This window comes from Mauremys reevesii, linkage group 1 (assembly GCF_016161935.1).
Source record: "Mauremys reevesii isolate NIE-2019 linkage group 1, ASM1616193v1, whole genome shotgun sequence".
NCBI lineage: Eukaryota > Metazoa > Chordata > Testudines > Geoemydidae > Mauremys > Mauremys reevesii.
Genome location: NC_052623.1, coordinates 121,579,061 through 121,607,040, shown reverse-complemented (window position 1 = coordinate 121,607,040; position 27,980 = coordinate 121,579,061). Strand labels below are relative to the sequence as shown.

The 27,980-nt window shown below is 38.8% G+C and overlaps 1 protein-coding gene across 9 annotated transcripts in view; it reads right to left on the bottom strand.

Annotated features, from left to right (window-relative positions):
• AFF3 (AF4/FMR2 family member 3) overlaps positions 1-27,980 on the bottom strand; it is a 561,464-nt gene that overhangs the window by 190,211 nt on the left and 343,273 nt on the right. For all 9 annotated transcript variants that reach the window (XR_005597307.1, XR_005597308.1, XM_039533253.1 and 6 more), the window contains 2 exons: positions 10,267-10,353; positions 1,793-1,829 (listed from right to left, as the gene is read on the bottom strand). Coding sequence is in view for 7 of the 9 variants with exons in the window: in XM_039533253.1 (XP_039389187.1) it covers positions 1,793-1,829; positions 10,267-10,353 (124 nt within the window). In the remaining 2 variants the exon portion in view is untranslated. The remainder of the gene's footprint in view (positions 1-1,792; positions 1,830-10,266; positions 10,354-27,980) is intronic.

Below are 27,980 nucleotides of genomic sequence, written 5' to 3'. Positions count from 1 at the left end.
TCTGGGGCTAGGACATGCGCTGTGAGCAGATCTCAGGTATGAAACTCAGGAGGGTGCAGTAGTCCTCCCCAAAATGGTAACACTGGAAGATATTTTTAACAGCTGGAGTCAAAATATCCTTCATGACAAGCTTCAGACAGACCACTCCCAAAGTAGACTTGTTAATATTGAGGCTATCAGCTTAATGGGACACTAAAGACTTAAAACCAGGTAAAGCAGGATAGGGGCCATGTTGACACCTCCCTCACAGGGAGCCATTTATTACAATTTCCCAAAACCTCAAAACAAGCTTGCAGTTTCAATCAAAGTTATAGGTAAAGATCTGCCAGCACGTATATCTTACTTTATCCAATCTAGCTATCCACCTCAATATGAATCGTCTTTTTTTTTCATTATTAAAATTTTGCAAGGACCATGAAGTACTGTAGGTAAAATAAACTACAGGAAAACAATGACCAATGCTAGGCGTTCTGATATCATCACAAACCACTCAAGCTCTGCTCTTGTGTTTATTATGATCAGAATTCCTCAAGTGTTTGCACAGCCTCATCTATTATGGCTCTTTAGTGCTTTCTTCTCTCATTACTACATTCATTATTTTTCTAGAGAACCCCATTCCCTTTGCCTTTTTATTACTTCTTAGTGCTGGTGCTCACAGCAATATCAAACTGATGCTGGCAATTAAGTGGCACCACCACCTGCTTGTTCACAACATCGTCTTCCACAGTGCTGCCCCTTCCTTAGCAAAGTGCCGTACCATATTAATAGCCTGAAGTCTCCTAGCATTCCCCCTCTGGGTGTCTTCTTCTTACACCAGTGGGTGACCAGTCAGTTTCAAAGCCATGTTTACTGGCTCAGAGCATTTGTCATCTTCAAACCCAGCTTTGTAATTTGCAAATAGTGCTCTGTTTTAGCTCACAGGTCATGACGCTAACAAAATAGAGTGGTTGGCTGGGATGCTTTGATGTCATGAACAGGGTAGGGTCATGTATATTGAATATGCTGAAGAACATTAATACCAGTCAGGGGTGTCAGAAGAGAGAATTAATACTTTGTTTCAGTCTTTTTTTAGAACAATTCAGTCTTTTTTCCCCCACACAGCCACTAACGTGTTTTACCAATAACTAAATGCAATTAAAGTACAACTGCTTTGTAACATGGCCTGTACACTTTAGCAGGAGGATAGGCAAGGATGTGAGCAAAGCAAGCTCTGTACTCACCATCCTTGTCAAAATTATACATCAAAGGCAGCCCAAAACTATATGCTTTTTGAGGCAGCATTTGTTATTGTTTTGGCATACTTCATGTATTATATAGCACCATACACAGTGACAGGGCCATGGCATATACGTAAATAAATAAATTAATTAATAAATAATAACGCAAACTCTCAGAAATTTCTGGCAGTTTGGAGGTTGGGGTTGTGTGCACATTGTTATGTGGATACAGAGTTTCCACCCATTAACTATCATTTTAGAAGAGCAACTATTTTTCCCTGTAAAATCTCTCTCACATGTAGCAGAACTAGATATGATGGAACAAATTGTTCCTTCCATTGCCAACCTAAAGGGATTGTTCCCTCCCCTTCCCTACTTACAAGCCGTTAGTGATTGTGACGCCCAAGGTTCTGCACTTGGACAAAACAGTAGCCTGCCAGCTGAGATCCTGTACTGGACCAGTAGGCTTCATGTTTCTACTATTTTTTTTCTCAACTGTCCTATTGTTCACTTGTTTCTCACATTCACAGTCAGCGTCTCCACCAAATCCAGCTGTAAAGTGAGGTAATTCTTACTTGGATTGCTGTGTCCTGTAGACACCTGCTGCGACTCCTAAAATAATAAAGAAAAGCATACCATGTATTATTTTTTTGGGTAATTTTTAGAGACAATAGACGTTTGAATGTAAGTTACCTTAATACTACCATACAGCTTTGTTAATCATTTATTCAGTCTAATCACAGAACATCATTTCCAACTATAAGAAGAAAATCAAATATTTCTTTGAAAATGCATTTACTCTAGCCTTTTTATACTTATCTCTCAACCATGACCCTTTAATAGTATATTTTTTTCTATTTTCACTATCAATCTCCAGCTTATTATTCACTTATTACTCCACCAGAACTCAAGGGGCTATTACTTTCTACCAGGCTAGGTGAGAAGACAGGCAAGCAGACAAATGATTATTTCTGAAGTTCTTGCCAATATCATTTCATAGGCCATCAGATTGTTCTGGGAGCAGCACAGCTAATCTTTTCTCCTCACCTCGAGGATCCCAAGTGTCGCGTCCATAATGGATCAGGAAATTGATACTCACAGCATTAGAGAATGGAAGTTTAGACCCTACTCCTGAGCCTAGTTCTACTATCTACTAGACATACTGAAATATTAGGTTAAAATAAAAATGAAACTAAATCAACACCTAGTTTTCAAAAAAAGTCTTGGCACAGTATCTCTGTAATCTCAAGCTAGTCTTCAGTGGACCAGCAGATACCTATGTATCAGAAGTGGGTTTGTAACTGAACTTCACAAAAACACCTAAAACATTTCTAGTGAAACATTTAGAACATTTTTGAAAAACACTGATAGTCTGCCTTGCATTAACTCTTCCAAGTAGGTTTGTTCAAATTGGTTCTGTTTTAAATAATTCATTCAATTATGGGCTGTTTTTAGACTTGATATATGGAAAAGGTTGTAATGTATCATATGTACTAACATTATATTGGTACTGTAGATGTATTACTGTGTATTATTTATAGACTCTTGTTCTTTAGGTGCCTCCTACAATAGCTAAAGATGGAATCTCGGTTACCATAAACATGGCACAGCACTTATATCATGCATTTTTCAGTTTAGCAGTTTCTCCAAAAATACTTTGAGCACCTTGGACAGTGTCAACAAGGCTTTTTAACAAACATTTAGTCAACTTAATGGTTCTAAATCATTTGAAGTTTTTCCACCCTTGTTTTTTTTAAAATAATAAGTAAATATCTCTGACTGTCACTCAGGCTAGCCATCACTGGGCGGCTAAGCCACACGAGAAATAGATTATGAACTAGTTTAGGGAGGGCATTCCATACATATCTCCAATTATGTATGAAATAAATACACTTTATAATACTACACCATTTATTGTGCATGCTGCAATTATGACAATAAAGACGGCAACATTGACAGAATAGGCATACATACCAATACATACATTATTTTCAAGGCAGAAAGATTTTCAGCTAAAACCTTGGTCCTAAGGGCAGTACTGAGCCAATAGACGGGCTCAAGGCAATAGACAATTATTTTTTATTTCCAGGCTAAATATGTCTTTAAGCTGCAGTTATGTCTGTAAACCTTTATTAATTATGTAAGAAAAAAAGCAATTGAGCCATTTATAGTTTTCCTAAAAAGCAAAAACATGAAGAAGCCTGGACATTTAAAGTTAAAGTTATTGAAACAGAATGAAAAATACAGAAATTCACAGTTAAAGTAACCCAAATAAACCTAGCTCTTTCCTTATCCCTTGCCCCCATGGATCTCTTCTTTCCTTCCCCCACCCCCAGCTACTGTAGGCTTGGATAAGATTTTTTTGATGGCAATCTTAAATCCACTAAGGACCTGATCATGCTTCATTACAATTAATGGGAGTTTTTCCATTGAGCTGAATGGGAGCACGGTCAGACTTGTTAAGAGCTTAATCCCATAGCACTTCTCAGCAACTTCAACTTGCAATTAAGCCAGGGTCATTGAACTGGGGGCATTCAGAATCTTGAAGGGTCAGATCTTAAATTCACTCTAGCTGTGTAAGGGCTTGGCTACACTGGAGAGTTACAGCACTGGTGGTGGCTTTACAGCGCTGTAACTTACTCCCCGTCCACACTGGCAAGGCACATACAGCGCCATATCTCCCTGGCTACAGCGCTGGCTGTACTCCACCTCGGCCTGGGGAATAACGATTATAGCGCTGCTCTTGCAGCACTGGGGTGCCAGTGTAAACAGTGATTAATCTTACTATGCTGTAACTGACCTCCAGAACCTTCCCATAATGCTTTTTAAGTAAAGATAACACTCTTTGTTTTGTTGTGAACTCGGGGCTCCGGGAGCTGCTTATCTAAAAAACAAACACAGCTACTGTTTGCTCAAGCAGAGGCAGGCAGGGGGATTCCTTTGGAATGTCCACAGCTAGTGTTTGCTTGAGGAGAGAAGCAGCCCGGAGGGGGGGGGGTCCGTTTTGGAGCAGCTGCTTATCTGGTCTGAAGGCTATTTGCATTTAGTGAATGAAAGAGGGGTTGGGGAAGGGGTCGAAACTTTTAAAATGATTGAAGGTTGGTGCTGTGTATCTTCAAGTCCTTAGAACTTGCAAGGCGGGGAGCTGACACAGTGTCAGCTCCAAAAATCCACTCTCTCTGTCTCCCCCACGCTCCCTGTCACACTCCACCCCACCCCCGTCTTTTGAAAAGCAAGTTGCAGCCACTTGAACGCTGGGATAGCTGCCCATAATGCACCGCTCCCAACACCGCTGCAAATGCTGCAAATGTGGCCACACTGCAGCGCTGGTAGCTGTCAGTGTGGCCTCACTGCAACGCTTTCCCTACACAGCTGTACGAAGACAGCTTTAACTCCCAGCGCTGTACAGCTGCAAGTGTAGCCAAACCCTAAGTTGCCTGTGGAGTCAGGGATCTCCAGACTGTATGGCTTTGATTTGGAATTTGCATGTCTACAGTACACATCTGTTATTCACTGCCATCCTGCATACCGGAAATGACCTCACCACACATTAAGTGGTGGGGATCTTTGTCTGGCTCCTCAGAGAGGGTGTGTTGCCCCTTTAAGGGAGGCTAGAGAGCCACAGACTAACTTACTACATGGAGGCAGCTCCATACCATGTCAGTTTCAGGATGCTGACCCATCCCCCCAGGTGACCAGATGAGAAAGGGACTATTTATTATTTATGCCCATGTCTTTTTCTGCAAAGCCCTCTTTTCACCTGGACCAGGCTGAGCAGATGCTTAATTTTTGTCCTGTCCTAAGAGGTTTATAGATCCATATATATAAGCTACAATCTATGCTACATCTCATAGTATGGCAACACTTTTTTATATTTTAAACTATTTACTTTGCGAGAATTGCCCCAACTATGATCCCTTCTGATGAAGAAATATAAAAGCCTGCATCCATTTGGTTTTTTGAGTATAATCTCAAAAAAAGCAGGAGCAGTTTGCTGTAGTGATGTGATGACAGGTACACTTGAATTTAAATGCTACTCTAGCATACAATCAAACTGTCTACCTTTCTAGGCATCATTTTTTTCAAATCTTAAAAGCAATTATATTTGGTAAAGGTGAGTCATTCACATCTGCAGTTCTTTTCTAATTCACCCGTTCTAGCTTTTTAAAATTAACAAGAATAAAAGAATTAACTGACCACCATAAAGATGAGATGACAGCAACATTTAAAGCTTCTGTTAAGAATGTGCATTCAACACACTTGTGAAAATGGACTGGTTTTCTGAAAGTGGAGAAAGTGTTGCCCAGACACCACAATGATGGGTGACCTCATACAATCATACATAGCTACAAGGAAATGGAGTACCTGATCTGCTTTTTGAGACATATGAAATCACTGTAAAAATGAAGGGAAAGAGCCATGCAATCACCAGAATTTACCGTATTCTCTTTTCACACAACTGAGTAGAGAATACATGAACATGAAAGTTCTTTCTCACAAGCATCAAGCATGTTCTCATTTAGCAGATTTAATTATTCATTTAAACTTCATTTATTAAGATGTTTGTAATAAAATTGCAATACAATAATGCATGATCATCTGTACCTAACAAAGTCTCACAAAGACAGTAGAGGGAAAAGCATATGTGGCGTGTCATATTTATGCACTAATTCAATTATCTTTAAGATTTGAAAAATGAGAAATAAAGGGACTCACACTGCCCCTTTCTAGTAAATTTAAGAGTATAGATTAATTCCACAAAGAAAATTCAAAATTAAGGATAAAATGGACCTTTATACCCTCTACTAGGTAAAGGGATGTTGCTGGTCCGCTTTCTTTAATGTACACTCATTGTGGTGAGGTGATGGAGGATGTCCAGTACAGTCTGTGTATTTCAAATCTGACACTGAATTTCCTTTCCTTGTGGATTTAACTTGGATCTTTACCATTAATGTAGGTTTAATTTTTATGCAGTGTATACAGTGTATATATATATATATATATTTAATAATGATATTTAAAATCTAGTTATTTAGCTTTAATTTCTAGCATGATTCCAAATCCATCCTGCTACAATTTTGATAACTCCTGAAACTTTAATAGCCTAATTAAGAAATTGCAAGTCTCAAGCTGTCAGATCACTAATTAGTTAAGATATAGGTTAAAAGTAGTTCAGTATGTGTTAGAATTAATGATGCTGATATTCTATTTTTATGGAAAGAATGAGCAAAAATACTTTGTAGCCTTTCAAGGAATCCTACGAGTCCATAACAATGCTGGGGATCCCTCTACATTTCCCCTTCCACAACTCACAAATACCCTCAGCCACAGTGACATTCCCTGTGCTGAAGAGGGTTGGTATGCTTCTTCTTCCTCCGGAGTCCGTCAATACTGTGCCTTGAGTTGGCTGGAAGAGTCACTAAAAATAAGCTGTGCTGGTCTCACACCATTCCCACAGAGAATGAACAATCTGCCTTCAGCATCTCAGTCCCTGTATATTTGCCTAGAAGTAAGCAACAAAGCTTATATCCTAAATTTAGATCCCTCACTTGCCCTTGTGTTGCTGTTAGATTGCCAGGCACTTCTGTGTGAGTAATCCATAGTGATCTGGTATGGTTATAAATGTTTTATCAACATGAATTTGGGATAGCCACACTGCTCATGAATGTGGAAGCCTCTAGTGAATCATGCAGGTCATCCCAAATTCATGCTGATAAAATCTTTATACTACACAAGACCACTGTCTGATCTATGCATATGTCACATATGTTAGAGAAAATAAAATAACTAGTTTATGAATGTTTTAGAAACTTAAAAAAAATATTTAAACCACTGTATTTCTGAGCCTGCAAAACAGATGCCTTAGTTAGAACGTAACTATGGAGGCTCAGAGTAAACCATAGACATGCCTAAATGATTTAAAATATCTTTTCTATACCTAAAAATGGCATGAGTTAAAGCTCAGTATCTTGGACCCTTTCCAGGAATCAAGTCAGTGTTGGGTCTCATAGGGCATCTCCCATTCCCAATGAACTATATACGGCTCCCATTTCTAGCCAGGCAGAGTTGTGAGATAATGGACTTCACAGTTGTGACATTTTTATATATAGAAACCATGTCACTGGTCCAGGACAAAATAACCTTGCCTGTCCTAGGCCTGGGGCAAGTATAACTTTTTGTGGGTGAAATTCCACTATGGTGGGAGAAGGAAGAAACATTTATTGACAGGCTGATTTTAAAAAAATGGTGGCTCTTTGAAGTTGCTCAAGTATTTGGAATGTTAGAATAAGTCCCAGGGAAATGCATTAGCAGGCAGAGGGTAAATGAGAAGGTCAGAGGTGAATGATAACATCAGGATTCACATGGCTCTGCAATATAACATATGACTCTACAATTTATGTCTTTATCGCTATATATAGATATACACGAAGGAGAGTTATTTCACCTACATACAAACATACTGTACTCTCTCTCTCTCTCACACACACACACATACACACACACGGCGGTGATAGCCATGTGATAAATTGCAGAGCCATGTGCATATTATTTTTGCATCTCTAACCACTTCCCCTGCTGCAGTCCTCTAATTCATCTCCCATAGGACTTATTTTAATGTTCCAAACCTCTGATCAGCTTCAAATAAATGCCATTTTTTAAAAAAGCATCATGTCACAAAAATATTGCCTTCTTTTCCTTTTGCAATAGGACAAAGCTTTTGTTTTAATCCCAGATTTTTAAAAATTACAACACTATTATCCACTGAAAAGCTATTTCCCTGTAGGAAAATCTTAAAGGTTTCTTGACTACAAGATTATAATTTTCTTTCCCTCTGAGGCCTGTACAGTGGGCTCACAGTAACTAAAGGAGCTTGGTGTCACAGTTCAGGGCAATCGCACCAGTATTTCCCCCTTGTGGTCCACCTGTGGTGGGGCATTTGTCCCACACTGTCCTGTAAAGGGTTAATAGAGTTCTAGGCAGGCTGTGCAGAAAGCAGCCAATAGGAGAGGGGCTGCAAGGAGCAGCCAATCAAGGCCAGGCAGGCCCATATAAGAAGGGCTGCAGGGCAGAGCAGCTTCAGTAGCTGCCTGGAGCTGAGGAGGGAAAGTCAGGTTCCTAGCAGGAGGAAGGAGTGCCAGCACCTTGGACAGATCAGGGAAAGCTAGAGAGAGCTCCTGGCCAGCTGCTAAGACTGGCAGGCTGAAGCTCTGAGGTAAGGGCGAAGAAGATGTTGGAGAGCATGGGGAAGTGGTCCAGGGAATGAACTGGGGATTTGGAGGGGAGGCAATAAGTGACAACCATCTACGGGGTCCCAGAGCCGGAACCCTGAGTGGTAGGTGGGCCCTTCACCACTGAGGAAGTGGCCAGACAAGTTGCTGCAGTCACCACTGAGGGAAGTGGCTGGACAGTGGACTGAAGGTCCCCCAGAAGGGGGGAGCACAGAGCGTGGCACAACTGGAGGGCTGTGTCCTGATGAGGATGCTGCGGTCCTTAGAGTGATGTGGGTCCTGGAGCAGAAGTGATGGCAACAAGACATCACCAGAAGAAGGCATGCTGGCGAACAGAGCTAATCTCTGGGACAGCCAGCGGGAGGTGCTAGCATTGTGAGTCAAACTCCATCACACATCCACTCTAATCTCCGCAGGTATCACCTCTCCTGGGCAGAGACCAACATTCCCTGATTGGGATTTTTTGAGTCTGCTCAGTTCCCTGCCTACATTGTGATATCCGCAGCAAGCCAGATTGTGTAAATAGGCTGGTATCTGTGCTTTGCTTTCCCGCCAAAGGTTCTGAACAGCTGTAATTGCCAGCAGTCACAAGTTACTACACACATTTATTCTTAAAGTGAAAGCATCACAGAGAAAACATTAAAACAATAAAAGAACCAACAAACACGATAAAAAGCTTACAAGAGGTCATCCCAATTCCAACCCTGGGCTCTGGTAGTTTTACGTCCTCCAAAACCCACAGCTGGGTTTTTCCTGTGGTTACGAGTTCATAACTGTCTCAGATTCAGAACCAACATGAATAATTCAGTCGTTATTTTTTACAGCTTGGGCCTGAAATCTTGACTTCATGTAATAGGTGATAAGCAGACAAAGGTCCACTCCTCACGGCTTAACTTGAAAAGGTGGTTTTCTTGAATATTTCACAGGAAATCCACTTCACGTGTATTGTCCCAAAAGTCCATTCTTCTCTGGCACGTTATGCAACATAGTCATTTGATCACCCAGGCCTACAGAAGTTACACAGAATCCTGGCCCACAATAATACATACACTTTGCATTAAGTACAAAGAACCCCAAAGATACTTAAATTTAATTCAATATGATTTTTCAAAGATATTGCAGGAAATTGCCATATCTGTCACAATTGGTTTCACCAGCAGAATATTACAAACAATACTTAGCACCAATAAACCTTTAAAAGCTTTAACTCAGGACTAAAATAGTTCTGGCATATACTTGTGGCATTTAAACAATACAGCAGGGATTGGCAACCTTTGGCATGTGGCCCTCCAGGGTAAGCCTGCTGGCAGGCTGGGCTGGTTTGTTTACCTGCAGTGTCCACAGGTTTGGCTGATCACAGCTCCCACGGGCCGCGGTTTGCTGCTCCAGGCCAATGGTGGATGGGGGAAGCAGCGGCCAGCAAATCCCTCAGCCCGCGCCGCTTCCTGCAGCCAGTGGGAGCTGCGATCGGCCAAACCTGCGGACGCTGCAGGTAAACTAACCAGCCCGGCCCGCCAGCAGGCTTACCCTAGCAGGCCACGTGCCAAAGGTTGCCAATCCCTGCAGTACAGAATGGTGTGATCTAAACGTTTTATTGGTCTGGGATAACTTACATAAATCACTAGTGACTTCACCACTTGTGAGTAACATGGCTTTCCCAGACACACGTCAAAAACCTTTACAACACTCACTCATGTATTCTATCTTCCACACATGCACCTAGCAGTCTAGTTAGTGGCAGCACAAGGTTATTTGGGGATCAAAGTTGAGGGTGTATATTGAGGGTGGGGGAGACAGGTTTCTAGACTATAGTTTCTTACCTTGTTTGCAAATGGAAACTTGTTCTGTTCCACTTTTCCAGGTGTGTGAATAGCTGAGAGTGGTGGAGGCCAAGAATGGGTCATCTCCTGGAAAATAATATTGTAAACTATATTTAAAAAGACAATATAATATGAGACAATGATGATGACATACTAGTAGTAGAGATTTCTGGATAGTGGCATATATACGTAATTAGGGTATGTCTACACTACCCACCGGATTGATGGGTAGTAATCGATCTATTGAGGATCAATTTATCGCGTCTAGTGTAGACACGATAAAATTGATCTCTGATCACTCTGCCGTCAACTCCAGAACTCCACCATGGTGAGAGGCGGAAGCGGAGTCGACGGGGGAGCGGCAGCAGTCGACTCACCACCATCCTCACGGCCAGGTAAATTGACCTAAGATACGCCGACTTCAGCTATGCTATTTGTGTAGTTGAAGTTGCGTATCTTAGGTCGACCACTCCCCCTCCCCCAGTGTAGACCTAGCCTAACTTTCTGCAGATACATTTTAGTAATTTCTAGGATACATTTAGTTTATATATAATCTAGTCAATAAATTAGTTACATTATTTATTGCAGATTGTTGGGTGCATTTTTTAAAATTAGTTTGATTTTTTTTTATGGTTAATGTTTTTTGAGTGCAAGAAGTTTGATTTTCTGATGAACTGCACCCCAAGCTTCAGTCATGCAATTTATTCTGTGAATGGCCGAGAACACATACAAGTTGGTGAGAATAAGAGAAACACAAAATGGATTATTTCCTTACTTGTAATAAAAGGAACAGAAATTTCAGTTCATGACCAAGTAAGTATGGAATATGGACTAATCATAACATGGATCCTACTGTCTGGGCTTGGATGATAAAGGTTGGAGGCCTGAACTTGGTAACAGATTAATAGATTCCAAGGCCAGAAGGGACCATTGTGATCATCTAGTGTGAGCTCCTGTATAACACAGGCCATAGAACCCCAAAATAATTCCTACAGTATATCTTTTAGAAATAATATTCAATCTTGATTTAAAAATTGTCAGTAATGGAGAATCCATCATGATCCTTGGTAAATTGTTAAAATGGTTAATTGCCCTCACTGTTAAAAATTTTATGTCTTATTTCTAGTCTGAATTTGTCTAGCTTCAACTTCCAGCCATTGGATTCTGTTATACCTTTCTGTGCTAGACTGAATATATATTTGTTTCCCTTGTAGGCACTTGTTGACGGTATTAAAGTCATGCCTTTACTTTCTCTTTGTTAAGCTAAATAGGCTCAATCTATCACTATACATCATGTTTTCTAATCCTTTAATCATTCTCATGGATCTTCTCTCAACCCTTCCTATGTATCAACATCTTTCTTGAATTGTTGCACCAGAACTGGACACCGTATTCCAGCAGTGGTCATAGAAATGCCAAATACAGAGGTAAAATAACCTCTCTGCTCCTACTTGAGATTTCTCTGTTTATGCATCTAAGGATAGCATTGGTCCTTTTGACCACAACATCGCACTGGGAGCCCATGTTTAGCAGATTATCTACTACCAGCCTGAAAACCTCTTTCAGAGTCATTGCTTCTCAGGAAGAGTCCCCCATCCTGTCAGTGCAGCCTACACTCTTTGTTCTTAGATGTACACATTTACATATAACTCTATTAAAACACATTATATCTGCTTGCATCTCACTTACCAGGTGATCTGGATCGCTCTGCATCAGTGACTCTGAAATGTTCGTAACTCTGAACAAAATGTTATGGTTGTTCTTTCAAAAGTTTACAACTGAACATCGACTTAATACAACTTTGAAACTTTACTATGCAGAAGAAATATGCTGCTTTGCCTTTCAGCCCCTTAAACAAGAAGTTCTCCACTCAGTTTTTTGTCCTCTCCCTACATTTACTGAATTAGTTATTTGGTTTTAGAAGGAGATATGTTTACCTTCTCTTGGCTGCATACAGTATTTTAAGAGCACCTTCAAGGTAAGCAATTCTTTCCCTAGTCCAAGCCTGAGCAAATTAGCCTTCAAAGGGTGGTTCAAGGTTGCTCTTTTTGGCAAAAAAATATATTTTTATTTGAAAAAAGAAGTGTGAACAACTTGTGCATTCTTGCTCAACAACAATGGAATAGAGCATAGGGCATCTCATGGCCTGCCTTAATAATTCTTTCTCAGAACAAAGTCTCTCTGAGTGTTCTGCCAATGAAGTAATCTACTTGACTAACCATTCTAAGATGGTTTATGAGTTATAAATGTCACCTTCAAAATGTTCTTGATAAACAGTTTATTTTCTAATAAAAACCTGCATTCTTTTGTCTTATTTGAAGCTAAAAATCTTAAATGATTTATTATACCTGTGTAATCTCTGTGGGTACCTCTAATCAGAGCATCATCTGGTTTGAAGTTTCACTATCAGAATTGCTTTGCTTTTCAGTTCTTTCAGGCAGATTGATCATCTTATGACTCTCTTATCAGATAAGTGCCACCAACAGCAGTACATAGTAATTTTTATTATACAGTAAATCCTTTAAACACAGACAACCAATCACTGTACAGTTTGCTATACAGAAGAACTATTTCTTACTGCTATGAGTGCCTGACACAGAGAATAATTTTCAAAACATCAATTAATGATATTTTGAAAAAAAAAATTCTTACAGTAATGTTTTATTATGATTATATCTTTACAGAATGGAGATTTGTAGTATGTTTCTCTAGCCCTACAGCTGTGTGATCTAAACATTCAAAATTTTCCCAGGCTAAACTCTGTTGGGACCACTGTCTCATGCTGTGGTATCTCATAATTAAATTACTTACATTTTAAAAGTTGGGGTTTTTTTGCATATCACACCCATTTTCATTTATGAATGAAAGGTATGTGTGTTTCCTCCAGTGGATGAAGTTCAGGCCCCAAAGAAACCATGAATGAAAGAAACCATGAAACTCAGAATGCTAATGAGTTTATCGTTCAGAGGGAGATAACACAAAAATATACCCAGAATCTAACTATGGGGCCTTATTGGTTTAAGGGAGGAATGTTTTACTTTAGCTCTTGTATTTGTGGAACCAGGTATGCAGATAAGAAGCATTGCTGGTAACTATCCTTAATATATGACGTTTCTGAGATATGCTTCTCAGCCCTTAAGATTTCTGTTTGTCTCCCCTGGGTTATATAATTGCTGAATTCTCAGTCTCATCTTGACAGAAACATTTTCTAAGAAGTCTGCTATTTGGTATACAGAAACCAATCTGTTACAGCAGGATATCTTTGTCCTCCCACCTTGCCTTCCTAGATCTGGCAATGAAACCTCTATCCAGGGAAAGCATCAGAGTGCTGATTACAAGTGAGGATGACCTTTTCTGACATGTTAAAATCTTTCATATTTTTTTACAGGATTATTTCTCATCCACACTTAGACAAAAAATGGTTTTAATGGTCTTTTTCTACTAGTTTCTCTACTACTCATTTTATGCTTTGAGTTTTGGTGTATAATTTTAATTTGATGTAACCCGTTGTGACATATAGACTTCATAGGAACACTGATGTTTACTAGGGGTAATCATCTTTATCATACCCCTCCAAATTTGCATTTATTGAACTGATATTTTAAATTGGGATTATTCGATATATTTTTGTCTAAATTTGAATGTCAAATTATGAAAAATTAAAAATAATAAAATATAAGTACAAAACTGTTATGAAAAATCGATCTTCTGTATTATAACCACTACGCCACAAAGTAGTAACACATTTTGAATGCTGATGGCTCAGAAATGGCTATATGAGATTTTGTAAAACCAAAACTTTATGCAATATGCACAGTCTCCTTAATACTGTTGGAGAACACCAAGCAAGAAATCTTGAAAACAGGAATAAATATTTAGGTGTACTACATTTCAAATGTTGCAAGGTCAATGTCAAATAAATCTAGAAAATGTACTCTTGTGAATTTTGTTACAGTTCAGGGCAACTGAACCTGTATGTCCCTGTCCTTGGGGTCCACCAAGGCATCCACTCTAGGCTCCCAGCTCCTCAGCTGTCACCTCTCTTGTATGGAGATGCATGTCTCTCTCCCTCCTAAACAAGGTTTTTCCAGACTGCACAGCTCCCTGCCTACACTGTCAGTTTCTCAGCAAGTCAGACTGCCTGAGCAGGCCTCTTTTGCCTACTCCTCAGAGGCTATAAATAGTGTAATTGCCCACAGTTAAGTTACCACACAACTGTTTCTAAGCAAGCACATTTATTCTTAAGGTGAAAGCACAACAGAAAAAACATATTAAAGGAACAGAAGAACCTACATGTGTGCTACCAAGGTTACCAGAGAACACCCATCAATCTTATGGGGCCTCAGTAGGCCAAAGTCCTTCCAACCTTTGGGGCACCCCTAGGAGAGAAGGTCCTGTCCATTTCCTGGATCAGAAAGAAGGCCCTGATTAAGTTTAAATTCAGGCTATTTATCCAAAAATTCGTTGTTTTTCTGTTGGTTTCTGGAGAATCAAGTCTGAACTAGTATACGAGAGCTTCCCCAGGTGCTGGTACCTGTCTGAAAGTATTACAACCTGAATGAATTTGCCTACCTCCAGCCTCCACTCTTAATTCCTGGAGAGGATATGGTTACCCTCCCTCAAAGGATTACATTCAATCCCTGGCCCACAGTGACACCAACTTAATACAATAAGATCTCTCGAAGAGATTGCAGAAAATTGCCAGATCTGTCAGCAGTCTGGGACAGGTCTCATGATATTTGATAAAACAGCTCCTGAAGTAAAGTTAATATGTGAGAATATCACTTTCCTTTAAAAAGAAAAATGAAAGTTTCTAGCCCTGAAAACATGAACCGCAAAGGCTCAAAAACCGGAAGGTAAATAAAAAGAATCCAACATTTATTTTAAAAAAAGCTCAAGTTTATAAGGTGAATCTTATTTTGGGGGAATGCTTGAGGTTGGCAGTATAGATATACGTAATATGTAGGCCTGAAAGCAGTATTTCAAACTTGCTGTTTTGAATTGTTAATAAATAATATGTAATTCAGGTGCTATAATATTTAAAGTGTTGTTAAAGGTACTTGTTGCTGTGGAAGACACTGTCCACAGAAGGTAGGACAAGAAATTATCATCTCATCTACAGAACAGTAGATTTAGGTTAGATATTAGGAAAAACTTTCCAGTTATAAGAATAGTTAATCACTGGAATAGGCTTCCAAGGGAGGTTGTAAAATATCTGTCACTGAAGGATTTTAGGAACAGGTTAAACAAACACCTGTCAGTGATGGTCTAGGTATACTTAATCCTGTCTCAGTGCAGGAAGCTGGATTAGAGGACCTCTCATGATCCCTTCTGCCCTACATTTCTATCATTCTATGATTTCATATAATTTCTAAATTAGAGAGAAAAAACACTGTAACTCTTACATTTTATATTGAATCATTATTCAGGTACATAATGGACCAGATAACCAGAGAATGATCTAATATGAAAGTAATGCAAGATTTTCCTCCAACACTAGACCACTTTAATGATTTATGTCTTGAAAAATATTAATTACTAAAAAATTCACAAAACCAAGAAGCCATTTGGGGCTTGGAATTTGAAAAACAATCTGTCCAAAAGGCTGAATTCTGATTTCTAAATTAGAATTAACTTCATCCCTTCAAATCATGGGACTGTTAAAAAAAAAAGTATCTGACCTGTCCAATTTGTTTGAAATGGTGACAATTAGGGCTGTCAAGTGATTAAAAAAAATAATCGTGATTAATGTTAAACAATAATAGAAAACCATTCATTTAAATATTTTTGGATTTTTTCTACATTTTCAAATATTTTTATTTCAATTACAACACAGAATACAAAGTGTACAGTCCTCGCTATTTTTATTACAAATATTTGCACTGTAAATAACAAAAGAAATAGTATTTTTCAGTTCACTGAATACAAATACTGTTGTGCAATCTCTTTATCATGAAAGTTGAACTTACAAATGTAGAATTATGTACAAAAACGCTGCATTCAAAAATAAAACAATGTAAAACTTTAGAGTCTAGAAAGTCCACTCAGTCCCACTTTTTGTACAGCCAATCACTCAGACAAACAAATTGGTTTACATTTGCAGGAGATAATGCTGCCCACTTCTTGTTTATAATATCATCTGAAAGTGAGAACAGGCATCCATATGGCACTGTTGTAGCTGGCATCGCAAGATATTTACGTGACAGATATGCTAAAGATTCATATGTCCCTTCATGCTTCAACCACTATTCCAGAGGACATGCTGATGATGGGTTCTGCTCGATAACAATCCAAAGAAGTGCGGACCGACGCATGTTCATTTTCATCCTCTGCATCAGATGCCACTGGCAGAAGGTTGATTTTCCTTTTTGGTAGTTCAGGTTCTGTAGTTTCTGCATCAGAGGGCTGCGCTTTTCAGACCTCTGAAAACATGCTCCACACTTTGTCCCGCTCAGATTTTGGAAAGCACTTCAGATTCTTAAACCTTGGTTCAAGTGATGTAGCTATCTTTAGAAATTTCACATTGGTACCTTCTTTGCATTTTGTCAAATCTGCAGTGAAAGTGTTCTTAAAATGAACAACATGTGTTGAGTCATCATCTGAGACTGCTATAACATGAAATATATGGCAGAATGTGGGTAAAACAGCAGGAAACATACAATTCTCCCCCAAGATGTTCAGTCATTAATTTAATTCATGCATTATTTTTTTAATGAGCATTGTCAGCATGGAAGCATGTCCTCTGGAATGGCGGCCAAAGCATGAAGGGGCATATGAACATTTAGCATATATGGCATGTATATACCTTACAATGCCAGCTACAAAAGTGCCTTGCAAATGCCTCTTCTCACTTTCAAGTGACATTGTAAATAAGAAGTGGGCAGCATTATCTGCCGTAAATATAAACAAACATTTTTCTTAGTGATTGGCTGAACAAGAAGTAGGACTGAGTGGACTTGTAGGCTCTAAAGTTTTACATTGTTTTATTTTTGAATGCAGGTTTTTTTGTACATAATTCTACATTTGTAAGTTCAACTTTCATGATAAAGAGATTGCACTACAGTACTTATATGAGGTGAATTGAAAAATACTATTTCTAATAGTAAAAATACTAATACTAATACAAAAATATTGTTTATCATTTTTACAGTGCAAATATTTGTAATAAAATATAAAGTGAGCATTGTTCACTTTGTATTCTGTGTTGTAACTGAAATCAATATATTTGAAAATGTAGAAAAACATGCAAAACTATTTAATAAATTTCAATCGGTATTCTATTGTTTAACAGTGCGATTAAAATGCGATTAATCGCGATTAATTTTTTGAGTTAATTGCATGAGTTAACTGCATGAGTTAATATATTGAGTTAATTGCATAAGTTAACTGTGATTAATCATCAGCTCTAGTGATAATGTTCAAATTCCTCCCCTAGTGGGGAATATGCCACTGATAGCTCATTTAGGTTATACTGGGTATTGTAATATTAAGCATTTATTTTACATTGGCTCAAATTCATTCACTGGTGCACACTGACATATTTATGGGCTGAGACACATTGTATTATTTTATACACACACACACACACACACACACACTATACTATAACTAGTTTCCTTTCCACCTATGTGAATCAGATTTCAGTAGTTAAATGCAAATGTTCAGTTTTGCAGACAGAAGCAGGTAATCTTACACAATATGCAAACTCAGCTTTTATTCAGATTGAAGAAGAAACATTCAGATGAAAAATCCACAATGTATACCCTAACTGTGAAATTAGTTTCAGCAACAATTAAATAAGAAGACTTTTTTTGTGGATTAATGACTGGTTATGCAGTGGTTCATTTTGGACTTTTAAGCCCAACTTGTAATTAATTTTCAGGAAGAGTACTGTGCAGTGGTAAATAATAGTAATGGTTCCAGACTAAAGGCAATGCTATCTATTTAGTGCTATCCATCTCTCTGTATGGCATTTGAAACCAGCAATGTTTATCTAGGTGAAAATGTTCAGTACACTTGTAATTTAATAAAAAGCAGTGAATTCAAGTGTCCATTAAACTTGGGTCTAACTTCTCCTGTTTACTCCTGTATTCGTTTTTTCCCATAATCAAAAATGAGCATTGGGCCAGTGGTTACCTATCAAATGCCACCTTCTCACTGAAAATTCAAGAAGAGGTTGGGAGAATGTGTTAAAAGGTCCTAATGCCAATAGCATAAAAAAGGTAAAGGGAAATTCATGGGACAGGGAATAATTAAAGATAAAGAGAAATTCATGAAGGACAGAAGAGAGGAGGCCAAGGCCTATTAAGGGTCATGAGAAGAAACATAGAATCATAGACACTAGAGATGGAAGAGACCTATAGGATAATCCAGTCTAGGAATTCTCAGATTTTCAATAGTAAATGAAACATAGGAATTGTCATACTGGATCACTACTGAGATCCATCTCTATCTGGTTTCCAACAGTGAGTAGCACCAGCTGCTTCAGAGAAAGGTGTAAGAACCCTACGGTAGGCAAATATGGAGTAATCTACCCCCCACATTAGGCCTCATCCTAATAGCTAATCACTAGAGATTGGCTTAAACCCTGAAAAATTATGTTTAATATCCCTTCCACAAAATTTGTTATCATTCATTATGTCAGCTCTGGGTATCCTTGTTATAATATGCATGTCCAATCTTTTTGAATTGTGTTAAGTCTTGGCCTCACTGACTTCCAGTGGCAATGAGCACTGCAGTTTAAATGACATGTTATGTAGAAAAGTAGTTTTTATTTTGATCGGTTTTGAATTTCCCAGTTTTGTATTTCATTGAATGTCTCCTCACTTTTGTGTTATGAAACAAGGAGAACAGAAGTTCCCAATTTACCGTCTCTATATCATTAATCATATTTTTGAGTGTGGTGACCAGCGCTGTACACAATATTCTGATGAGCCCATGCAACTGATTTATATAAAGGCATTACAATATTCTCTATTATTCACCGACCCATTCGTTGTGCAATCTAACATTTTGTTTGCTTTTTAGACCACAGCTGCACATTAAGCAGAGTTTTTTTATTGAGCTCTCTACAGTGATGCCCTGATCACTTTCTTGAGTTGATAAAGTTGATTTAGAACCCTGTAATATGTTATGAATAGCTTGAATTTTTGCCTCCAATGTGCATTTGTCATCTAGTTTATTTAGGTCTTTCTGAAGTTCTTTACAGTCCTGTTTCATCCTCTGAAACCTAAATAACTGTCATTTTGCAAATTTTGCCATCTCCTCACGTAGTCCTCTTTCCAGATCATTAAACAACATGGGACCTAGTTAAATAACATGGGACCTACTACAGGACCTTTAGGCACTTCTTTTCCATTATGAAAATTCACCATTTAATCTTATTCTTTGTTTTGCCTCCTACCCTGTTCTTGATCCATGACAATACTTTGTCTCATCCCTCAACTACTTAGCTTCTTCAGTAGTCTCTTGTGTGGGACCTTGATGAATGCCTTTGGAAAGTCTATATACATTATGTCAACTCGTTCTCCTTTATCCACTACTTTATGACATGTTCAAAGAATTCTAAGAGATTAATGCACATAATTTTCCTTTGCAGAAACTATGCTGGCCAGATCACAGATCACCTTACTCCCATTACATGATTGCACAGACCATCTCCCTTTCCAGTCACAACCACATAACATCCCTGTGGAAACTACAGTAATTGTTATATGGAGAAATACTAGAGAGGTATCTGATGCATTTGAGCTGACTTTTAATGCAATCTATCAACTAGAAATGGGTAGAGAAGCCAACATCAGGTGACCAGCAAGCTCTCCACGAATCACTAATAAGTGCTTCACAGATCACAGTTTGAGAAACTCTGATCCAGTCCATCTCCTTGTCATTATAAAACTGTTCTCTACACACAGGGCCAGACTCTGAGCTGGTGTCAGCTGGCCTAGATCCATTAATTTCAGTGGAGCTACACTGATTGACACCACCTGAAGAGCTCACTATGCTTTCAGTACTTTAATGCTAGTTTCAAACAGCCAAAGTAACAAGGCTGACACCATTTGTCCTGGGGGGAGTATTTCAAAGCCTAAAGAATTTATCTCTCAGAATGTTTGGTCTGATCATCAGACTAAATTTTCTTTGTGTTAATTTTATTCCGTGAATCCCAGTTACTTCCCCAGTGTATTAGATTAAACAATTCCACCCACATCTTGATCTTTATACCCTTCAAATAGCTACATATGGTTATGTTCCCACCCCTGTAGTTGTTACTTAGCCAAGCTGTACATACCTAGATACTTTATTCCTTCCTCACTTAGCATTTCCTCTACTGCCCCAATAATTTTTGTTGCTTATCTCTGAGCACCCTCAGATTTGTCATATTTTTGGTAATGTGGTTCCCTGAACTGAATGCAATATTCTGGGAGTGGTTAGATCATAGCTATATAGGACATGGTACCTCATGGCACTCTGTGCACCTGATAAAGTTGACAACTTTGGCTGTCTGAATTCCTGGAGATTTCATCACATGACATAATCTTTAATTAAAGATTAATATTTAATTCCTGGAGACTCCAGGACAATCCTGGAGGGTTGGCAACCCTAGCACCAGAGTAAGGTGCTAAGCACCCTCCACTCACACTAAAGTCAGTGGCATTGGAATGAACTTAGTATCTTGCGGGATCAATCCCATGAAGGCCTGTTTTGTGCAAGGCCTTATAAAGCATATTCCTTCTTCTGTGGCCATATTACAGTGCAGACGGATGTCTAATTTGTTGTCCATTATCATTCCTTACAGGGTTACTGCTTCCCAGGTTTTGCCCTCCTCTTGCACGTGTGTGTTTTGGATTATTTTTCGACAGCTAGGTTAGTTTGCATTTTTCCAAGACGAATCTCCTTTTATCATTTTTCTGCCCCTATTTTTAACCTCTATAGGTCTCTTTGTAGTATTTTGCTGCTTTAACTGCTGCTTGTATCTCCTTGGGATTGGTATCATCTGTGAATTTCATTAGTGTACTGTTTACTTCCTCTTCCAGATCTTAATAAAGCTGTTAAATAAGGTCTTAATACCGAATCCAATGGTACTCTACTAGTCACCACCAACCAACCTGGTGTATTGAAATTTATCATCACTGTCCGTTTATGATCTTTTAGCCAGTTTTCAATTAATCTATGTTAAATTTTAATTAATTTCTCAGTTAATGTTTCACGGTGTCAGATGCTTTACTAAAATCCAGATCTTTTACATCTACTCTATTCCACTCATCTACTGATGGAGGGGAAAGACAGGGAGCTATTAAAGGGTCACTGAGAGGGATGAAGAAGTATCCTCAAAGAAGCCATTTGGTTGAGCATCCAAACTGGCTGGGATGATTTAGTTGGGGATTGGTCCTGCTTTGAGCTGGGAGTTGAACTAGATGATCTCCCAAGGTCCTTTCCAACCCTGATATTCTATGATTTTGAGTGCCAATCCAACACACCTTCTGAGGTTCATCCAGAAATCACTTTTTCCCCACTAAGGACCACCCTAACTCATGCTGAGTGGTACCTTACTCCATGACTGGTACCAATGAAATAGTGGATTTATCACAGAGTAAGGTACCACCAAATGTGAGTAAGGGTGGCAGAATCTGGTCCTAAGTTCTCATGTCTCTCTGAATATGTTCCATATTTCAGCTTCCATGGCTTTTTTTTTTTTTAGTACTCTGTTCCACAGACCAATTACCTTCTATGTAAAGGAGTTTTTCCTAATCCTCTGTAGTCACCAGACTATCCTTTAGTTTGTGTTATTTGCACTGTGTATTTTCTAAAAGGCAGAAAAGCACCTTTACACCTCACAGTTTCAACTTATCCTACAGTGGGGCTCAAAAACTAAGAGCACTGTGAGAAGTGATATAGACAGACAGACAACACTAAATGATTGTTTTTTCTTCATTTAAAACAAACAAACAAAAAACCTCCAACTATGAACTGATTCCATCTAGTAACACTCCAACGCTGTGCTATTTACTGATATGCTTGAAATATCTGTCTGCTTATCAATGTCTTTGTCTTTAAGTAGAGCTGAGAGGAGGAAGGGCAGAGACCTGGGTCCTGATTCTGATAGCACTTACAATTAGGGTGACCAGACAGTAAATGTGAAAAATTGGGACAGGAGGTGGGGGGTAATATGAGCCTATATAAGAAAAAGACCCAAAAATTGGGACTGTCCCTATAAAATCAGGATATCTGGTCACCCCACTTACAATTGTTTTTACACTGTTGTAATTCAACTGCTCTGAATGGAGTTATTCCTGATTTACACCCCCGCATTCCCCGCACTCCTTCCCTCTCTCACAGAGAGAGAGAGAGAGATGAGAGCAGAGAGGGATTAAGCCCTTGGAAAGGAGGGAAGGTCAGAGATTTTGCAGACTGCAGCATAATTACCTTCAGCATTAAATCTCCAGATGTTTGGTATCTGTGCCGTTCTACAGAATGAAACCATTCCAAATCATGAACATTTGTAAAGTGAGCCGTGGATCAACTCATTCTATGGCAAATGACAAATGCCCGTGTGGTAAACTTTCAATTTGGAATGTGGTTTCACTGTGTTGCTGGAAATGTGCAGCAAATAACCTAGTCTATAATGTTTATTCCATACCTCAAAATATATAACTTGATATATACAAAACAGTCCAATAACAGCTTATTTATCACCATTGATTCATTTAAGTTTTTTCATTATTATATTTTTTTAACCCAAAGCTAAGTAGATTTGGGTATTTTTTTAACTAGCTGAGCTCTTAAACCCAGTTGAGGCCAAGAACACTTAAAAGAGCTAAAGTCTGCAAGTATTCTAGTAAGGATATATATTGTACCAAGTTCTCTGGTATCATAATTTAAGTAACGAAGATTTGCCACGTCTAACTGACAATTATAAAAACCAAGCTGTGTCAAGCTAAATCACCAGAGTCTAGAAGCTTGCTCTAAATTAGTTTGCATATTTTTCACATATTAAAAGAGGAAAGAATCACTTACTTATTCCCTATGTTGAATCTCTGCATCTATTTAGGAAGTTATGTGCTCAAATGAATGCAGTGGGCCATGTGATGTGACAATTGTCTGAAAACTGGCCTTGCCCAGGCAAGCTGCGATGATGTGGTTAATGAAGGTACAATCTTTATTAGTGCATTAACCTCCTGCACCCAAGGACTGTGGATTCTAATTCTTGAATTGCCATGCAAGACTGATGCAGCTAGTTTTCTGGTCTCAGTTGGCAGCAAGCTAGCAGAAGTAGATAATGAAGATGAATGGCTGCCTCTTGGGTCTCTTGGGAGTGGGAGGAGGAAAAGTAAGGGGGGAAAAGACCTAGGATAGTTCAAGGTCCAGATCTCTGCATGATTTCAAATAATAATGAAAAAAGCACACAGTAGGCATTTTTAGAGCCCCTAACAAGCGTGCTATTTTTGCACTTTGTTAACAAAGCAACAGTGTCGTAGATTCAGGATTACCTTGGACAAATTTCTAGGAATTAAAACAAAGGGGATAAAAAAATAAAGAACAAGCTACATGGGTTAGGCTGTTTACCTGGAATTGACAGATGACTGTGTTTATATGGATAAAGGAGTGTTAAAAAACTGCCCAAAGTTCCAAATCAGTTTCAGGTTAGAATAAGGTACATGGATAAATATTTACAATGCAGAAACATTTTATACATCTGTGTTGTCATCTGCAACAGAAACATTTTATGTTCTGATGTAAAAGTTTTCTTATTTCAGACAGAGTAATTCAGCTAGGTGTAATAATGGAATCAAAGCATAACTTCTTGTGGAGAAATTATTAATGTTATGGAAAGCTGGCATCCAAAGGAAGTATTCTGATGGGTGCATTAGGGATCTCAATCCATCTCATAGTTCAAAGTCTAAACAAAAGATCAAATTAACTTCATTTCCTCTCAATGCCAGTTTCTCATACCCCGGACCAGCATAAAGAGGGAGTATTGTGGAGACTACACATTCTCGCTTTTGGGGTGTGGGACGGGGAGTCTGGCCTTATTTACACTAGAAAAATCAATTGGTGGAGCATCAATTGATTGCTTTAACCTGGCTTGTTCAACCACTGACTGTCCACCAGAGTGACTGATTGGTACATTAACTGTAATAGCAGTTGGTAGATTTCGTCACTCTTCTCCCAGACCCTAGTTAGCTAATGTTCTCAAAACAGTTTGTGCTGGTTTCTTCCAACATGGATGATGCACTCTTGATGTGTTTATAACTTCCTTTATATCGGCAGTCAAAACATAGAACAAACTTTTGTATTTGCTACAAATATTTTGAAACACATTTTATAAAAAGTTCTGTTTACTCAGATATGGCTGAACTATGTTTTAAAGGACCTGGCACATGTTGGAAGTGACATTTAGCTGCCCCATCCTAGCTAGACCGACTTCCAGGAGGAATTCCTCCAATAGCTCTGTCAGGGCGTGTGACTTGAACCCAGAGGCTATTGGAAAGGGTGTCACTGCAGTTAGGAAAGAAGATGGCAGGAAACATATTGCACCCTCTTTGTTTTGTGTACCTGAGGAGGAGCTGGGCAAAATCTATGCCATATGTAATAAGAGCCTCAGCTTTTATTTTAGAACTGGCTACAGCCTGTATATAAAGGTTTGTTCAAGCACCTGCTAAGATACATAACTAGACAGCTACTGGACATTATATAAAGAAACAAATTTTCTCTCTCATACTGTTACAATAAACCTCTCGATCAATTTGGCCAACATGAAAAAAGTGACAAAGGGACAGAAAAGCTCAGAAAGGAAAAGGTCAAAATTAGAATTGAAAACGCAGTTCCGCTCTGAAAAGTGGCTCTGTAAAACTAACAGTGTGGGGTTGCATGTTTATTATCTCCCAGTGTCTTCAGATGAAATGTGCTCAATTTACAAGAAAAATGTGCCATCCTGGGATAGACATTCTTCAGAATTTAAGGTTCCTTTTTAAAAAAGTCCATTAAAAATCCTTCATTTTTACAGCATTCAATATTGTGTGTAAAAATAAACAAATAAAACCTGCGACCCATTGGAATCTATATCTGTATGAGGTCCTCATGAGTAAGAGGATGGAATTATCTATTTGTTTAAAACAGGCAAAAGCAGAAAATTGCTGTTTCCTCATGTTCCCCTTGTCTGTTTATTGTATCCACCTGTTGCCTCTTATCTTTTGGGCAGGGATTGTTTTTTAGTGTATGTATATACAGCACCTAGCACAATGGGGTCTCAGTCTATGCCTAAGGTTCCTACGTGTGATAATACAAATAATAAATTATTTATGTGGACTGCAAGCTCCTTGGGACAGGGTCTTACAGACTCTTGCTCTGTGTTTGTACAACACCTAACACAATGGAGTCTTGGTCTGTGACTGGGGTCCCTAGTTACTAGCATAATACAAATTAATAAACAACTGTGTTTGGCAGAGGGCAGACCTTTCTAATGATGCCACTTACTCTGTTTTACATCAGCTAGGATTTCCCTTCTGCTTTCTTCAGATGGCCTCTCAGTATGATTAGTCTCCCTCCCTGTCAGTGTACTCACTCCCCACTGAATAGCTGGATAGGAAAGGGAGTCCCTCAACCATCAGACTCCTCCCCACAGGCCTGGTAACCAAGAGCTGCTTCCAGAAATGGAAGCAAGATGAAACAGCCAAAGAACTCGGGCGGGCAGCCGGTCAGCCAAGTCAGGAGAAAACACACACTCAGTGGGGGAGGCTGCAGAATGGGGCATACAGCTACAGAAAAAGCAAGAGGTTAGGCAAGTTATTCCCATTGCAGAAGTCTGGCATGATTTTCTGCCACTGCATCTAGTGTAGCTATTTACATCTGTGGATAGTCAGTGTGAAATCTCTGTTAATAATATTTTCTCCCACTCTTTGTCTGTTCCGTCTATCTATCCTGCAAGCTCTGTGGGTCAGGGATTGTCTCTTACCGTGCCTAGCATAATGGGGCTCTGATTTTGGTTGGGTTCTCTAGATACTATTGTAATACAAGTAATTATAAATAATAATTTGGTACTATTTTACACTCACTTTGCACAAGTGTAAATGATAACACAAGATGTCAAAGCCTTGGAGAATCAGGCCCATCCTCTCCAATGAGGATTACCAGTATAAGCCCTTATCTAGCAGTGGCATTCACCTGTAGTAGAAAACTAGTTCACTGACAAAACTTGTGTGGCAAAAATTCCATATGAAGAAATAAAACACAAATCCACTGCACAACCCAAAATGACTAAACTATTCCACTGTTTCACTGCAGTACATTTGTACAAGGTAATTGGTACATGAACTGATAACAGATATATATTTGAAAAAAAACCCACTTTATGGGTTTTTTGGGGTGTGTGTGGATTTTTTTATTTGGTTCTTTTTACAGGAGTGATGTCAATGGTTTCATCAGAAAATATGTTTAGAGAACAAAATGTTAAAGTGGAGAAGATTTTGAAAAGCATGTAAGTATTTAGGAGCATGAGTCTCATTGGCTTTCAATGGAATTTATGCTCCAAAATCCATCAAGAACTTTTGAAAATCCCACCCACAGATAGGGTGACTAGATAGCAAGTGTGAAAAATCAGCACAGGGAGTGGGGGGTAATAGGCACCTATATAAGACAAAGCCCCAAATATCGGGACTATCTCTATAAAACTGGGACATCTGCTCACCCTACCCACAGAGACCATGAAGAATGATTAACACAAATTGAATGTAACTCAACAGGAGATTTCATTGTTCTGTATAGAAGCAGAATGAAGGACTTTGAATCTGATAATACCTAAGTCCTGTTGATATGTTTGAGGTGGTTGGGTTTGGGTGTGTGTGTTTTTTTTGTTTTTGGGTTTTTTGGACCAACTGAAATGCAAGCCTGGTTATCATAACCTTTCACATAATTTCACATGGCTTGGTAAGTATGGGATATGTTGTTCTTATATTATTGTTATGGCTACTGCTATTAGTTTCTCAGGGTCACAGACACAATGAGCAGATACAAATGGACTGCTTTTAATTACTGTACATATTGTTTTCTGTTCTTAGGGCACAACATCTGTACCGGTGCCAATCAGTAGAAGAGTGCATTCCACCTATTTGCAGACAAGAGTGTCACAGAGGCCATATTCCTCTTGCCCTTCTATAAAACATTGTGCCTGTCAGAAGCACAATTCCTCTCTAAGCTCCAGCTTGGGCCATGTGCCTCCATATCACCCCCACCATGGTTCCACCTTCTCTCTAACCCATCCAGAAGCAAGATGGAACAGTCCCCTACTATTTTGTACTCCTCTGCCCCTGTGTGGCTACACTGGGGCTGCATAAATCTGGCACTTTCTCTAAAAATAAATTTAATATTATACTTCTATCTACCCACAGATATGCTCACCAGACAGTTAGGCATTCTGTAGCTGTGCAGTTATCTACTGTTTATATTAAGAAGATTCTTCAAAGCTATCATTGCCTCAAGCTCCGTCAGCTTTAAGCCCTGAAACAATAATACTTAGTGCTTACAGCATACGTTGCCTTTCATCTGAAGATTTAGAGGCATTTTACAAACTTTACAGACTCCCACCATCCTTGTAATCTAGGTAAGTACCATACTATTATTATCAGGCAAAAAAAAACAACACACCCAAAACAAAGAAAAAAATTAAATCTGGAATTACAGTTGAAAGAATCTTCATTCAAAAACTGAATTAAAGGGAC